Source organism: Pyrus communis, chromosome 7, assembly GCF_963583255.1.
Source record: "Pyrus communis chromosome 7, drPyrComm1.1, whole genome shotgun sequence".
Taxonomy (NCBI): domain Eukaryota; kingdom Viridiplantae; phylum Streptophyta; class Magnoliopsida; order Rosales; family Rosaceae; genus Pyrus; species Pyrus communis.
The window spans coordinates 27,444,950-27,461,956 of record NC_084809.1 but is presented as its reverse complement, the minus strand read 5'-3'; the positions used below and the strand labels follow the sequence as shown (position 1 = coordinate 27,461,956).

The 17,007-nt window shown below is 35.3% G+C and overlaps 1 protein-coding gene across 1 annotated transcript; it reads right to left on the bottom strand.

The window, feature by feature from the left end:
* Positions 1–3,854: 3,854 nt before the first annotated feature.
* LOC137739870 (uncharacterized) lies at positions 3,855–8,783 on the bottom strand. Its single transcript, XM_068479599.1, has 5 exons — positions 7,948–8,783; positions 7,787–7,845; positions 7,541–7,669; positions 5,420–5,555; positions 3,855–4,618 (listed from the first exon to the last, which is right to left on the bottom strand). Exons 1-5 carry the CDS (start codon positions 8,644–8,646, stop codon positions 4,286–4,288), a joined length of 1,356 nt encoding a protein of 451 aa, XP_068335700.1. The 5' UTR covers positions 8,647–8,783; the 3' UTR covers positions 3,855–4,285.
* Positions 8,784–17,007: the final 8,224 nt, after the last annotated feature.

The window sequence follows — 17,007 nt, the reverse complement described above, 5'->3', positions numbered from 1 at the left end:
CAAGAGAGTGAGATTGACTAAAATTCTCATGCTTCTTGTATGATATGTATCAGGCTAATTAAGGAGGATTAAGATTTTTTTTTTATTTAATAAAAAAGTCCAAATAATTCAACAGTCTAAAATTCATGTGCTTACCATGCTCCAGTGCATAGTAGTAAGATTACACAACCTGATAAGTTAATTATTTACCTTTGATTTGTCCTTGAATTCATCTTTTGGCTGTAAATTAAGAAAAATATGATTTTAGTTGCAGTGCTGTGGTAAATTATAAGTGATGCAAGAATCCACGAAAGCATAAATTTTATTGAAAACAGATGTAGCTTATGCTTACTAGTAAATTAAGATAAAGTGTATATCACCCATTTCTGTTGAGGATGTGACCTTGTGGGATCTTAACCATACAAGGAAAGCATTTTCCATCTTCATGCCACTTCACTCGAATAATTAGATTTAACATCATTAAGAAAGTACTTTTTAGCTAATACACTCTCATTTGCGACTTAATAATTAATTTCCATAAAAGGATATAATTCTCTAGACCTGATCTGTACGGTGTACCTCTGCCTTAACCTTTATAAGAAAGGACACAAAGTATGGCAAAGTGACATATTGTCTGAAATCACCTTTATGACGTCATGATACAATACACATTTTCATAAAATAAAGAATGATGTTTTTCACACACTCTTTTTAAATATTCACACATAGCTCTCAATTTTTTATTATTAGATTGAATAAATTGGAAAAAATAAAAAAACATAAATTAATAAAAGGTGTGTGAGAGTTAAAAAGATGTGTGTGGATAACACCGTCCAAAATAAATTAAGAAACATATAAAAAGAGCTATAAATCAAGTGGTAGAACTTTATGAACAAGTCCCAGTACTGTAAATATACAGAGATGTTCATCACCTTAATCGAACCAAGGTATGTTCATCACCTCTCTAGAATAATTGCAACAATATATAGCCGCTTGACACTTGATTAACCCCATTAACTACACTAATAATATGTTGACATGCTAACTTGGCAGCGAATATATATATATAAATATATATATGGTTTTCCAATATTGAGGTGGTATATGTGTCTGATCTCACCATTCCTTCAGAATTTGTGCTCCATAAACCCGTTGTGAACTGTGAAGCACTCTTCACAAACTTCATTGGAAAAAAGAGAAGGCCAAGTCAAGAAATAAGAAAGATATATAAGACACTTTCAAGCTATCATTACACTCATCAGCATCGAAATTAAAGAAGAACAAATTAATTTAACAAGTCAATTACGTAATTAAGAACCATGCACGACCTTAAGAGTAGATTTGGAGTGTGTCTTCTCCATAAATATAAATATATGATATGAAATTATAGCTCTCAAATGAATAAATTGTGGGTGCTAATTGCTCCAAGTGAGATGAGTATATATAAGGGTTGGATAGAATATTGGTTGGAGATTGGTACCTGTCGTGAGTGCTTTGTTTCGGTTGCTACATCAAGATTTTGCATGTTTTATCATCAGTCTCAGGTACCAAACTTTCTGATTAAATCTCCCTCTCATACAAATTATTGTCAAACCCTATAATAAGTTTAAGTTCCTTCAAATCTCCTCCTGGTTAATTTTAACTAAACGTATATAAATCCAAAAAGTCTGCTCTCGCTCACATCATTATATGCTAAAACTAAAAAGTTTAAATTAATTCTCAGGTGAATATTCATAATTAGAAATCGATTATTTGATGTTATTATATATGAAGTCTATGAGTAACGAGTACTACTGCTTCAAGGGTGGCCAAGTAGTCAGTTTGGGTTTAGGCATGCTGTAAAACCTCATTCTTTATCAGTGCCAGTCGTATTGTCTAAGCTAGTGCAGCTACAGCTTAATCTTATTCTCAAGGTTTGAGATAATTAGTTACAATAGAGAGACGAACCTGATATTAATTATATAGGACTCAGTGATTGAAAACTCATATACTACATGTCTACTGTTGAGAATGGTCCGCATTCTAATTAGTTAGCAGTAGAGAGACAAACCTGATATTAACGTTCATCTATTTATTTCATCGTAATTTGATATTTAAATGAGATTTTCAATTTGAGTGAATTTTCTCAAAGATGATCTTTGATTGATATACACATAATGAGATCCTCCTATTATAGCCCCGTTTTATATTTACTAAAATGTTATATGCATTTATAAATTTTAAAATTTTTTCTATTCATTATTTTTTCTCTAGCCGAAAGTTGTAGTTTTGGGTGTTAATGTTTTTGGTTAGATTCTTGATTTTATTGTAGTTTCATTTTTCTAATCATAGTTTTTTTTACATGTTGCTTACATCATGTGATCAAAATGTATTTTCATTAATTACCAAAAAATAATTTTGTTTTATTGGTGAAATGTATAAACTCATTAATTGATGGAGAATCAATTACTTGGTGTGTTTGATTATGGTGAATACCTGATATTTAATTTGTAATTATAATTTTCTTTTTGGTTAGATTATGATGAATATCTAAATCGTGTTGTCGTACTTACTGTCCACTGCTCAAACCGACTAGTTAAAAAGTTAATACGCAGGACAACCCTCGTTTAATAATAACTAGTGTATAATATATAGGTCATATATAATTATGTAAGACGTTGGTAAATTTCTCCAGTTGACTAATCGCTCAGTTGCACCGTTTGCATGCACAGTTGTAACCGTTCCACAGTAACAAAATCAAGAGTCAGTGCAGTGTTGCTTTATGCGACTGTTTTCTCAAAAAGCAAAAGCACTTACATGGCCAGAAGGTTGTTAACATGTTCAGGTATTTCTTGTCACAGCCGTTAACCAACAAAAGACAGAAGGCCTAATCTGATTGCATTAGTACGTTAAACCCCAATTAGAGCTTTTCAATTACCAGCAGTGAGTGGTTAAGTAACATGTCATTAAGTTAGTTAGGTCATGGATCCATCCATCCATCAATCCACCAAATTTATACCACGAATCCCATCCATGCTTAAAGTTTAAGTTTAGAGTTTCCATGATTAATTAGCTTCTTACATACTACTACTTATGGACCCAAATATTGGCAACATGTCCAACGTTTATTTACCTCATCTGACTGAAGATGAATTAATTCTTTAATTAATCATCACGCTGAAATTGTCTTGAAAAATGAAGAAGGATGGATACCTACAAAAAATGCTCTAAACATTCAAATTAGCATTGCAGTTACGTACCAAAATATACTGTGAAAAGCACAAGATCGCCTATTTTGCCGATCCTTCTTTTACCTTAATTGAAGTACTACTGATCAACCGACCAAACCCATCCATTTTTTTATCCTTCTCAATCTCATCCTTGCATCCAATGCCACTCGTTTTGTGTTCTTTTTTTGTTATTAATAATAGGGGACTACGTGATATTAGCTCATCGGGTAAGACGATGTATATATGTGGAAGTTGAAGTTGTTAAGAGCAACTCACTACTAATCATACCGATGTTGTTTCCAAGCTTGCATATTATCTCATAAACAACACGATGGATGTGAGATTTTATCACAAAAGACATTGGTGTAAGTATTTATTTAATGTCTTTAATACTTGAATGTGTCCTTGATTTTAATATGGTTTGTGAACTTCACACTATCGGTTTGCACTCCTCTTGTTTTTGTCCCTCGATTCACCTTTGGTCCCAGAAAAAAAAATGGGAAGGGTGAATGAGGAGAAATTAGAAGTGCAATATCATCTCCTCAAATATATCTTTGGCTTTTGGTTGTTGGATTCACAAAAGTAAAAGAAGGAAAGTTGATGCTTGGTTGCAAGTTGAAGAGCTTAATATCGAAACATAGATGGAACTCGAAGAACAGGTAGGAGTTTGAGGAACTGAATTTCAGTATTCTTTTGTATTGACAATTCTCTCCCATGGGTAATGGACCCGTAATTATATGTAATGCACAACTCTTTTACCTATAAAATGTACAAATTCCAACCTATTGTAAAGTGGGTGCGAAACGAATCATGAAGTATTCACAAGTACCTAAACCTCAAAGAGATGAGTCAAGGGTCCGCTAGTGTCCACTCCTAAGTCCAGCAATTCACCGATAGTGTCCCAATTAACCACCTAAGCCCAATACCTTGGGTGGTATTAAGCGGAATGGCACTTAACTGTAAGGCCTTTATCTTAAAAGATCTTGGTGTAATTAGGAGTGGACCACCTATTTTTAAACCTTATATTACTGTTGGCTTGAATCTTCATCTCCTTCTTACCTTGTATCGAGCAAACTTTACACCAACAAAGAATGTTGCTATTCTGGGGGATTTGAATCTCGTGTTAGCAGTACATCCCCAGAATCTTTCTTGAAAAGCTTTTCAACCAAATCATCCCACCTTGCCCTTCCACCAGTGGACTTCAACTTTGTATCTGCAGCGTCTTCGCTCTGATTTTCGATCTCTGGAGCCTCCTCTGGTTTTTGGTCTTCAGGAGCTTCCTCGTTGGATGTTACAGCATGAGGCACATTCAAACTGACAGCTCTTTCCAATGCATCTTTGTGTTCTTTTTCAATGGTCTGCAACCTCTCAAGTTTTTGTATTTTTGGAGCAGTTGTTACGGTCTCAGAACTACTTTCTTCCTTCATTCGCTGAAGAGTAATTATATCACTGATCAGTGTTTATTCAACATATAAAAGATAAGCACTTACAATTCAATAGCAAACAAAAAAACTCCGAAATCATTATTTTACTTTAAATTACGGTTCACATATACTAATATGCTTTGCAAAACGGATCCAGAATTAGCAATCGTAAACAACTGTAAATAACACATTCTGGTAATCAAAATAATTCACACATGATTGGCACGTGAAGAATGTCCGCTAATGCGGGGTTTTTTTTTTTTTTTGTGTTTTTGGGGGGGGGGGGGGGAAGGGCGGGGTGAGAAAGGGAGAGCCTTGAGCAGTTGATTTGCTTAGTAGATGAAGGAACAATATCAAATGGAAATCGAATTGTCAATATGGTACAGTGAAGACAAGCCCTTTTCCTTCTGATCTTGTCCCTCCTGTTACCTCTGCTCAAACTAAGAAAAAGAGATCAAGGAGTCATTTGTGCTTACACCAACTTAACCCCCTTTTCCCTTTACTTCTTTCCCCTTTCCAACAACCAAAGATAACTTAAGACACAAATTACATAGGGGCATTAAGACCCTTCTGATAGTTTATGAACACAGCCAAGCAATCATGCTAGTTTAGGGATTTAAGCAGGAGAATAAACACAATGCTGATATTCTTTGCATTCCCGTGGAAATTGAAGAATTGCCATTGAGCTAAAAACATATTTAATTTAGTTTAAAATAAGAAAAATAAAATGTATGAAATGATAACCATGGGAGTCTCAAAAGGAAATGAAATGATAATGATTATGGTTGTAAGTTATGTTCCACTTACTAATAAAGCCTTCTCTGCTTCCCTTTCTATCCAGATAATTCCATGATCAGATGTGGCATTACATGACAAGACAATATGTTCAAATCTCCCATCAACTGGAATGGCAGTTCGGACCTCTGGAGGAAACCTCCCACATCTGTTATACCAAGCAATGAGGAATTCAATCATCGCATGAACACAACAGTTTAGGTTCCAACATAACATTAAGTCTTCTAGAAAGTGAAACTTTATACTAGTTCAACAGACAAAAACCCGACAGAGAAGCCCATCAAAACAAACAGATTTGATCCAATTTTAAAACTTCGCAAACTGGTAGCAGGAAAATTTTACTTGATGCAACAGTAAGGTATAAATAAACTTCCAGCTGCATAGCTGAAAGCTTATAATGGATTTCTTTAAAAATGTAAGCATTGTTGTAGATACGCCAGCAGTTTATCACAATCAGTAGACCATAGCCTTCATAGCCTAACATAAAAAAAGATGTATTTACCAAGAGATACTCCTACACATAATGCCTAACTAACAGAGAACTTCAAAAATGGTAAAATTTTTTGGGAATTGTTATTGGCACTCCAAAAATCTCATTCTACACTCCAAACTTTCTATATTTCGAAAGAAAAATACACTTGTGAGGAGTGTAGAATGAGATTTTTGAGGTGCCAATAACACTTCCCTATTTTTTTATATCCAATTTTTTTGCGGCGCTATGACCAATGAATGTACAATTATAGGCATTGTTATTCCCTTTCATCTTCCTTATTTCCTGCAGGATACAAAGAAGGGGTTTGCATCATTTCAAAGCTAACAGGGCAGTATTCTAAAGTATTGTTGTAAACCCCACATTAATTTTTTTTCTATTCCAAATTGCATCATACCCTGGTAAAAATCTAGTGAAACACATTAGACAAGATTCAAACTTTTTCCAAAGAAAATGAAGGCAAAAGTTACAACTGGTGTGTGTTTCGATGAGGGATTTTTAAGTCCCATGGAACTCAGGCTAAATTAGTTAGGAAAGGACCATAAAAGTTATGTTGAGGGACTTTCAAAAGGACTAGATGCTAATTTAAAGTTCCATGGAACTTGGGCTAACTAAGCTAGGAATACAACAAAAAAATTATGTGGATGGACTTTGAATATGACTGTATGCTATAACTTTGTGAGAACTTTCATGTGACACCTTTCAAGGTCATTTTGAAAGTCCCTTGCTTAGTGTCTTTGTAGTGCATTTGTAGTGTTTTAGAGTAGCTTTGTAATGTTTGACAGTTAGAGTAGTTCATTGGTAGGCTTAGTGCTTTTTAAAAAATACATTTTAAAGTTCTTTGGGTTTTGAAAGTCTCTCATCCAAACCAGCATAAATTTTTTCATGTTACGAGTTAGAGTATCTCCAATGTGCTCCCTAAATGAGCTCCATATCTAAAATTTAGGGAGGAGTTTAAAAAAGAAAAAAAAAAAAAAAAAAAAAACCTTCAACCATACTCCTTATGCCGATGGTGCTCTACCGCAGTGGCGGACATCAATGATGCCTATGCAACCTAGTGCGGGTTTGATCCCCACCCAACAGCCCCCCCAAACAAACGGGGTGCCTAACAACTACCAATTTAACCCACTAACGCTATCATTTGTCAATAAAAAATCATACTCCCTGCCCACCTCCTGAGGTAGGGATTCTTCTATGAGCTCTCTAGGGAGACAGGAGATTCTAGTGGGTAGGAACCTATAATGTTCTCATCAGATGTACATAGTACTTTCACATGAAAAGCCACTAAGAATCCATTTCCTAGGCAGAACCTAAAGAGTGATTGCCTCCCGCTACTGGAGTATGTGAATCACCAAGCGAAACAATTTCGAGGGATGGTGCAAGAATTGCCAAGGACACCAATTTCACATTACTGTCACAAATTCAAAATCCAAAGCACTGGATTCGTGTGGATTTGAAAATTAATGATATGACGTAAAAGTGCAAGAGCTGTAAATAAGGCAAGTTGCATTCATTCAGGAATTCATTACACTTGACTCCGTAAGTACCGAATGGCATCTTTCATTGTCAATGGAAATTCGACCATACTTTTAAGATCCACAAACATAAAATGAGAAGATTGATGTAAGGATCATGGGGGGTACCTGCAAAATTTGCGCTCTACAATATGATACATACGCCCGGGTGCGTAAAGCCTTCTGGGATCCCTAAGCTTCCTACCTTCTGGTATGAAAGTATCCCTCAAACAAACGAAAAACAACAAGCAGGGCAAGCTGTCCAAAACCCCCAAAAGTCTTAGTAATTCACTCCATTATAAAATCTACAATCCCAATTAAATTTGTCTTCTTTTTCGTGATATAATAAAATTAATGGTTTCAAAGAAAACCAACCAAAAGATTGACTTGAAAATGTCTTCCAAGGGGGTTGCAGTTCTTGGCAAGAAATCATCCTACGAACACAATAACCAATCCACAAGTCACGAAAACAGTTCGAAACCAAACAAACACATGCAAGAAACACAAATGACAATATTAAACTCAGCCAAACCCACCTGCAGAACCACCGAGTATATAACATCGGCATACTTGACGGCCAAATTTAACGACATACAACGCGCCGGAGCAAGCGCGTAGCACCTCACCTTGCTCCGGGGGACCCCGCCAAGCCAGTCCCGGTGGTTGACAACAATCACAGTCAGCAGCGCCGCCACACCAGACCCCAAAGAGTGACCCGCAAACACCATATCGTAATTGGATCCGTTATCGAGCCAGAGCCGCTTCAATGTCTCGCCCTCTTCGTTGAGCAGCCAAATCGCCGACTTCAAGAGGCCGTGGTGGACGTAGCCTCCGTCGAACATCTGCTTTCCGAGCTCGTTATCGAGCAAGAGTTTGTAGTCGCTCTCTTTGACCAAATTGAGGCCGCGAATAGCGAGGACGAGCTCCTTGTGGTCGTGGTCGACGTAGATGAGGTAGGGCGGCGCATGTCCAAGGGTTTGTTCGTAAGTGACGCGCTTGACGACCCAGTCGGGGTTGGGGCGGAATCCGACGGTGGGGATGAAGTGGGGGTTGTGAAGATCGGGCTCGTAGACGGCGAGGATTAGGCGGCAGATGCGGGGGACGGGGTCGAACTCGTCGGGGGTGGCGGAGGACCAGGTGGCGCTGTCGTTGGAGCCGATGTAGGTGCAGCGCCGCCACACCCAGCGCATACAGCCCAACACGACCACGCACTCCACGCCACACGCCACCGACATTGCCGTTTGGTTATTTGGTGGGATTTTAAGGATTGAAAATTCTGAGGAAATGGGGTTTTGTTTTTGTTAAATTTGTGAGATGCTCATGGTTTTGGACGGCGGAGCTTCACGCGGGAGAGACGGTCAGACACCGAAAAGATGAGTGCTTGTCTTAGTCTTGAGGCTATCGGTAACATGGGATTTTATTTGCCTTTTTTTTCTTCTTCTTTTTTATTATTTTTATTATTATTTTAAAGGGTTTTACAAGCAAACTAATTACATTTGACCAAAAAAAAGCCGTGATTTACATTTAGCATATTTTACGACCTAAGAAGGGTAATGTAAAGGCCACATCATGCGAATGCAAGAAGTATTTTTTCATCTTGGGAGCTATGTGCCCCTTGAAATGTGTTGTTTTATTTATTTCTTTATTTCTTAAGTGTTTCTTTTATAAATATCTGGCTTAATTATCGTAGTATGATATAATTGTGAATGTTCTTTTTTCTTAATCCCGTACGTTTGCGTGTACTTGGGCTTGGCATGAGGGGTTTGCATGTGACTTTTTTGGATCTCAACACTCGAATTTGTAACGAAAAACACTCCTCAAAATCCATCTTGGGAGATATGTTCATATGAAAATATTTGTTTTGATCATTTGTCAAGGGTAAACAGTGGTGCAGCAAGATCATGGTGTTCCACCATCCATGGCTAACAAAGATCATCCTAAATGGTTGAAATCCGCCCTTGTCTAAATGGCATGAAAAACTAAATTATTCTTTTTGCACCGGTTCATTGTACAAAAACTAAAGTTTATAAATAGCCCACCATCCCACATTTTTTTTGCTTGCTGTTTACTTAAAAGTTGCTTAATAACCTCCAAAATTAATCTAATTTAGTAAGGCAAAGTAAAAGCCAAAACCAAAATGAAATAGTAAAATCAGTACATAATATATGTCCAAAAATGCAAATAGGTGCTTGTAATTTAATTGTTTATCTGTAAATGACATTGAAAGCATTACTTATATGGAACAAAGCAATAAATGAATAAATCGCTAACAGTTAGGTATATAAGAGCCAGAAGCCTTTCCCTACGTACAAAAAATCTGACCACGCGAAAATTAATCCACAAATACTTAATGTTAGCCTCTCCAATCAAATTCTACTTCACCCAAGACTAATCCAATCCTAATCAGCCAAAATGACTTGAAAATTTGCTGGCTTTCTTTATCGTCATGTATGGCAAGTAGACAGCAAGCGAATGCACAAATCCCAAGTTTGTCTATGAAGAGCAAATCTAATTATATTGGTGTCTATAATTGATTTCTTCTATGTAATACTAATCGATAGGGCCTTATTGATAAGTGCTACAAGATCTCGTACATTGGAACCCATGGTTATGGACCTGAATCCATTAGTATGGAACATTTTCTTTTCCAAGTGAAATCCCCTAGTATATGAAAGAGTGAAAAAGTGTTTTTGTTGTTGTGGAATAAGAAGCCTTCATATCTTAATGCATGTATTTAATTTATTCGGAGCTATTAGAGCAACATGGAATGTGTAGCCACCGGTATTCTCCATGTCAGTCACTCCCGAAACACATTAAAGGCTTTGGCAAGTAAGCAAACTGCAACCTCGATAAAATGACAAATGAAACTTCAATTACACAATGCCAAACCGTCCAAAACTTTACTCAGTAAGAGAACAATTAAAACATATCATATTCTAATAAAAAAATTATAAGGCCACATACACATTGAATCATGCATCTTTAGCAAAAACTTAAAAAAAACAAGAATAAAAATCAGATTGCAAAACTGTCTATGTAAAATCTTAAAGTCATTGTAAAAGAATATACTGTAATTGAACGAAGAGCATAAAACTCAACAAGTTGTTTCAAATCACAAAGTCTGAAATGCAATGAAAATTCATTTGCAGCGAACAACATACACATATTTCATTCGACACAGAAGCATACAAAAACCAACCTACCCGTAAAACTCCTATGTATCAATAAACTTCAACGCAAGCTGCAACACAAAAAATCATGTAACTTTGTAATGAGTTGCTGAAAAATTTTAAAAATTAAAACCGTATGCCTAAACCACCCAATAATGGTTTGGTTTGATTTCAGGTGAAACTGAATCAAACCGAATCACTCACCCTTATATTCACATTACGTTGTTAATCTTAATCCTTTCAGAACCCAAACCAGAAATAGGAAAAAAAAATGTTCCAGTAGACATTGCCAATGAACATCACCAGAGCAACGTTGTGAGATATGTCCACCGAAAACAGCTAATAAGCAATATGGTATCGCTAGTGACATCCAAATATAAAAATCCCTGTATATTTTTTGGTGTTTGGAGAGTGAGGAAGGTAAGGGAGGCGCACCATTGTTGTTGCTGGACGTTCCTGAACTCTGTAAGGACAGGGTGCATATTCTCGAAGGCCTTATACGTGTCCTCTGTCAATGGATATCAACTACTTCAACATTTTACAATGAAAATACTTAAAAGTCATTGTAAAAGATATCAACAAACGCATATTTCATTTGACATAGAAATATACAAACTCCAACCTATCTCTGAAACTCCTCCGCTGCAACATAGAAAACACTTCATTCAACATAAATTTCAATACTTTAACAACAATGCCAAATCAAAATTACCCATTTTCCATCGATAACTCAAAAACTAGTAAACAATTAATAACTCATTTTCGTTAAAAACACAGTAAAAAAACACTTCCTACATAGACAGTCCAATCATCTTACCATGCATACGAATCAAAGAGAAAGAAAACATTTGCATAAGAATGGTCCTTGAAAACATCGAAGACCAATCTAATTCACCATGAACATTTACAAAAGTGATGACACCAACGTGATGAAAAATGATTTACAGACAGCAATTATAGTAACATATGCTACTTCCTTTTTCATTTTTTTTTAATTTTTTTTTGCCAAAACATAAACATAAAGGCAATAAGAGAAGATTTAAAATCGAAACCTTATTTGTACAGTCCTGCTGCCTTACGAAGCTCGATGATTAATGAGTTTGTCGCCTAGTTTTCTGATGAACTAATGCATAAAATTAATCAATTTTATAGGGGAAAAAAAGCCAGAATTAGAGAATAATCACCTAAAATTTTCTATGTACAGTAGATTGAGTCTTGAATTGAAAAAAAAAAACAAAAAAAACAAAATTTTAGAGGCATATTTAAACAAACTTGAATATTTCATGCATTTGGGATGATAAAGGCTTTTAGGTTTGTATTTGGGGTTTAGGCTAACCTCACACCAATTGCTGTGTGTGTTTTGGGAAGGGAAGACCAAGTAAAATAGCTCGTAGACCACCACTTAAGACTTGCTTATTGAATCGTAGTCAGTAGCCACCAATCGAGATTTTATTTCACAGAAGAAGAAAAGAAAGTGAGTACGAGAAACTCGGAAAAAAGGTGTGGAGGATGGGTTATGTACAGAAGACAAAATTGCGTTTGAGAAAATCATCTAGTTTCATTGTATGCACTGTGGGGATCGTGGCAGTTCCATTTCCGATAACCGCTAAAACTACGTGGATGAGTGGAGAGTTTGATTTATCTGGATTTCTGTCAGTTTTGATTTTTTTTGTTTGGGGGGCTTTTTACTCCAAAATTTTTTAGTGAAGCCTTGAGACACCAAAATTAACTTCTGACATTCGAATATTAAAGATATATAAGAGAGTGGTTAAATTTATGCATTATTAATTTCTCCACCTATATTATAATCTCATGCATCATAAATTAATTAAAAAAATAAAAATAAAAAAACGAAGAAAACTAAGAACCCAAACCCCACCCGCCAAACACCGACCACCACTACCGCACCTCATCACCATCCCTCTCCTCTTCCTCCTCCTCTCTCTCTTCCCTTCTCCCTTACGGTTATTTCTCATAAAAGTCCACATCCCCTCTGCAAATTCTCCAATTCTCATCTCCTCGAACTTCCTAGGTCAACCATGGGTACGGTAACTCGTCAAGCTTTTCTATTCTTTACCGTTTATGTCGTTGCTTAGAATTAAGGTATTGAGTAGTCTTCTTGTGGTTTTATCTCGACATCCGCCTTCCATTGTTCGAAACGGCGAAAATCCTTAATCAGGTAGTGTTTCGGGCATGGTTTCGAATTCCGGTCACATTCTCAGTGACGATAGGGATGATTGGTCGTGGAGTGAGCGGTGGTCGAGGAAGAGAGAGAAGCACGTGGTGAGGGAGAAAAACGAGGGACGAAGAGAGCTGGGCATTTTTCAGTTTTTATTTTCAGCTTTCAATTAAAGAGAGACGGTGGGGAAAGAGAAACGGGATGGGTGGCGGTAAGGAAAACGTTGTTAGGCTTTTTCACTTTTTTTATTTGAGTTATAAGAACGTTATATTGAATTTATAAATAGGAGTCTAAAAGTCTTTTTTCTAAAATAGGTTCCTTAGTACCATGATTTAGTAGTATTTTTCTTCACTTATAAGTGAGAGGTTTTAGATTCGATTTTTGTCAAAGATGAATTAAAACCACATCATTATTAACCGTCTTAATGTAGATAATAGCGTTTGTTAAAAAAAAAAAAAAAAAAAATTTGCCGTTGCCTCTCTCATCAGATGAGCCCACCAATGGTTCCTAGAAGAAGCATAGTTGTCTTGTTGCCTCACTTTTGTGAGTGTTGTGGTCGTGCTTCTGCGATTATTATATATTTTTATTATGTGGTCTTGTCTTCCAACAATGGCTTGATGTGATCTAGCTTATCTGCAATGACTTTATGTGGTTTTTCTCTGCAGCAATAACTGGTGTGGTCATTTGTAAAGGTTTGTTGCGTCTATCTTTTTTGTGACAAATTTGTACGGATGGCGTTTGTGCTTGTGGTAGCCGCATAAGAGTTTACAATAATTTGTTTGATTGTGCAAATTCACTCCAGATCAATTTTTTAATCACTAGACCAATGTACTCATTTAAAACCTCAATATTTGCTTGTGTTGATTAATAGAATACCACTCTATCGTTTCTTATGAATATAGGCTCATTACACATTGTACCTCTCTAGTTTAGTAACATTCTCGTCCTTATCTTTTAAAATTTGGCTCTTTACTAAGTTACATATTATTTCTACACTGTTTGGCCCTTATGCTAGTGTAACTGACTATCAAATTAACTTTACGATATGCTGTAATTGTGCAAGTTATGCAAATAAGGCAAGTTGCATGCTTTGCATATTCATTCTGTAACTGAATGGCATGGAAACTTTACTGTGAATGAAAATTTGGGAACATTTTAAAATAAAATCTGTTGTGGCCCAAAACAAAATCGAATTGCGCAGATTCGATTACATAAAATATAGCTCTTTACTAAGTACATAAAATCTGTTGTGGCCCAAAACAAAGTCTCCAAAATCTAAAATCTTCGAATTGAATGCTACCATTATTTCTAGAACTGAATAGTGAATATTTTTAGAATTGAAAACTGATTATTTCTATAATTAAACACTGATTATTTCTAGAACTGAATACTTACTATTTGTAGAATTAAACATGAGTACTATATCTATTTCTTAAATTGATCACTCACTATTTTTAGAACTGGACATTGATTATTTCTATAATTGAACATTGATTATTTTTAGAATTGGACATTGATTATTTCTAGAATTTAACATTGATTATTTCTAGAATTGAACATTGACTATTTTTAGAGCTGAATATGAGTACTATCACTATTTTTTTAACTTGACACTGACTATTTCTAGAATCGAACACTGACTATTTCTTAAACCGAACACTAGTACAACTATTTCTCAAACTGAAAATTAACTATTTCTAGAACCAAACACATGTATATCACTATTTGTAGAACTGAACACTAATACTATCACTATTTTTTAAACTAAACACTGGCTGTTTCTTAAACTAAACACTAATACTATCATTATTTCTTAAATTGAAAACTGACTATTTCTAGAACTGAACAATGACTATTTCTTAAACTAAACACTAGTATTATCACTATTTTAGCACTGACTATTTCTAAAACCGAACATCGACTATTTATAAAACTAAACACTGGTTATTCTTAAATTAAATACAGACTGTTTCTTATGTTGAACACTAATACTGATTGTTTATTATACTGAACACTGACTATTTTTTAAACTGAACAATGACTATTTTTAAAACTAAACACTGATTATTTCTTAAACTGAACACTGCCTATTAAACATTAATAATATCACTATTTCTTAATGAGCACCCTAACCCCCCAAGGGTACGTAGCAACTCTCTAGTATGGGCCTTCAATTTTTTGCACTTCATTTTGCCTTGTGGGGTTTTTTAGCCATCATCATGTAATGCCCCAAATTCATGATATTCTCTCCACTTAACTTTTTGCACCTCTTAGGTTCGATTTTCACCAAATGTGAATTTGGTTCATATTATTGTTAGTCTATTGTGAGACTAAACATATCCCCATTCTCTTTAGTATAGATAATATAATTTGTTCAAAAAAAAAAAAAAAAAATCCTATCCAGATGAATCTTGACATAAAACAGTTAGCCTTGGGCCTACATATATAATAGTAATATGCCCATCAAAAGGAGAATTTTTTCCCAAATTCCGGCACTCCACATCGTATACGTACCAACCCATTAAAAATAGAACACGTAGCTATTCTGTTTTGAAATTTACTTGCTTCCTAAAAATTCTGAAACAATGGGCCCAGAAACCAAAAAAAAAAAAAAAAAAAAAAAAAAAAAAAACTCCGTTAAACATTTGAATTATTCAATCCTCTGTGGCTTTTTTTGTGTAATTTTTTATTCTCCTATGGGTATTCCGGGTTTTCTATTCTGGGGTTTTTAAAAAATTTCCCAATTCATGAAAGGCTGTGGATTGAGAAGGTATATGCATGGTGGCCGATGTATTGATTGTTCAAGAATATGAGTATTCCTTTTTAATTTCTTCGATTTTAGTTTCACTGATTTTTTCTCATCTTTCTTTCTTGTCTCTTGTGCTTATATAAAAACATCATTAAGATCCACAAAATAAATCTTGATTTGAATTCGAGAAGTTCTTGGCTAAACCTTGGTGGATTTAAGAATTAGTTAGTTTTCAATCTTAAACAAAACCACTAACAATTGTTCCTAAACTCCAGTACTACGTTTATGTCTCTCTAGGATTTTGGATGGTATGGAACGTCATTGGAGCGAAGGATGAGAATCAGAGAGGAAGTTTAATAGAGAATTTTCTTTTTTGTCGGGCCCACCACCTTTAAAATTTTGCAGAATATAATTTAATTACACAACAGAGTATCCACGTGTTTTATTTTTATTGGCTAGTACATATACTACGTGGAGTGCCGGGAATCTGGGAATCCGGAAAAATTGTGGGTCTGCATGTCCCTTCAAGTCATAAATTGAGGCGTGCAGAGATAGAGTCCGTGAGGTGGAACAGTGGGAGCCTTCCCGACCATAAATCGAACCACTCATATTTGTGAATATAATTACAAAGCACCGGCTATATTTAGATTTGGTTTGATACTGAGATGATTCTGAAAAAGTTAGTATATAAAAAAGTTGGGAGTTATTTTTATGTTTAGTAAATATTCAGCTTCAAATTTTTTTCATAGTTTTGGATGAAAAAAACAAAAAAAAAAGAAGCTGCAAAACCCAGTTTTGAAAAACCGGTTTTTTTTAATATCTGTTTTACATAAAAGTTTACCAAATACTATAATATTGCTTTTTTTTTTTTTTCAAAAGCACTTTTACAAAAAAGTTTACCAAGCACTCTGCTGTTTTATTTTACAGTTGCTTATTTTCACAGCACAGCAGAAGCAGTTTTTTTTCAAAGCAGAACAATACCAAACCAGCCCTTAATCAAGTCGGTTGTTCTACCTTCCTAACCTTAGTGTTATCCTCATCTGCAAAACCAATACTAGGATTTTTCCCCTCTCTAATCACCTTCTTGTTTTCTGTTCTCTCAAGAATTCCCTGCACAGCCATATCAAACGCGTCTTCTGTCTCTAATCTTGACCTGGGATCTGAGTATACCAGCTTTGGTATTAGTCTAAGCCAGTCCACCTTAATTCCTGAAGCTAATCTAGTTCGAGATAGTCCGATGCAACAAACGCACCCTTATAGGTCAATATGGTCAGCGAGTCTTCAAAGAACTTCCCCGCGTCCACTGTAAGCTAAACTGTGATTCTGTGAACAGTAAATACGAATCTCTTTATTTTTTTGTTTTTTTCGGGTTAAAAGGGTATACTTTTGTGTGTTACCATGTAATTTTCATATTTCAGAACAGTATAGCATTTACATCACATTTCAAAACAACTCCATAATTTTTATATAAAAGAAAAGGGAATACTTTTGCTTTAGT

Coding starts and splice junctions, on each gene's coding strand:
- LOC137739870 (XM_068479599.1), bottom strand. CDS start 8,646: ATGTCGGTGGCGTGTGGCGTGGAGTGCGTGGTCGTGTTGGGCTGTATG. Junction 7,846..7,947: donor TATACTCGGTGGTTCTGCAG/GTGGGTTTGGCT, acceptor TTGTGTTCGTAG/GATGATTTCTTGCCAAGAAC. Junction 7,670..7,786: donor ATTTTCAAGTCAATCTTTTG/GTTGGTTTTCTT, acceptor GGTTTTGGACAG/CTTGCCCTGCTTGTTGTTTT.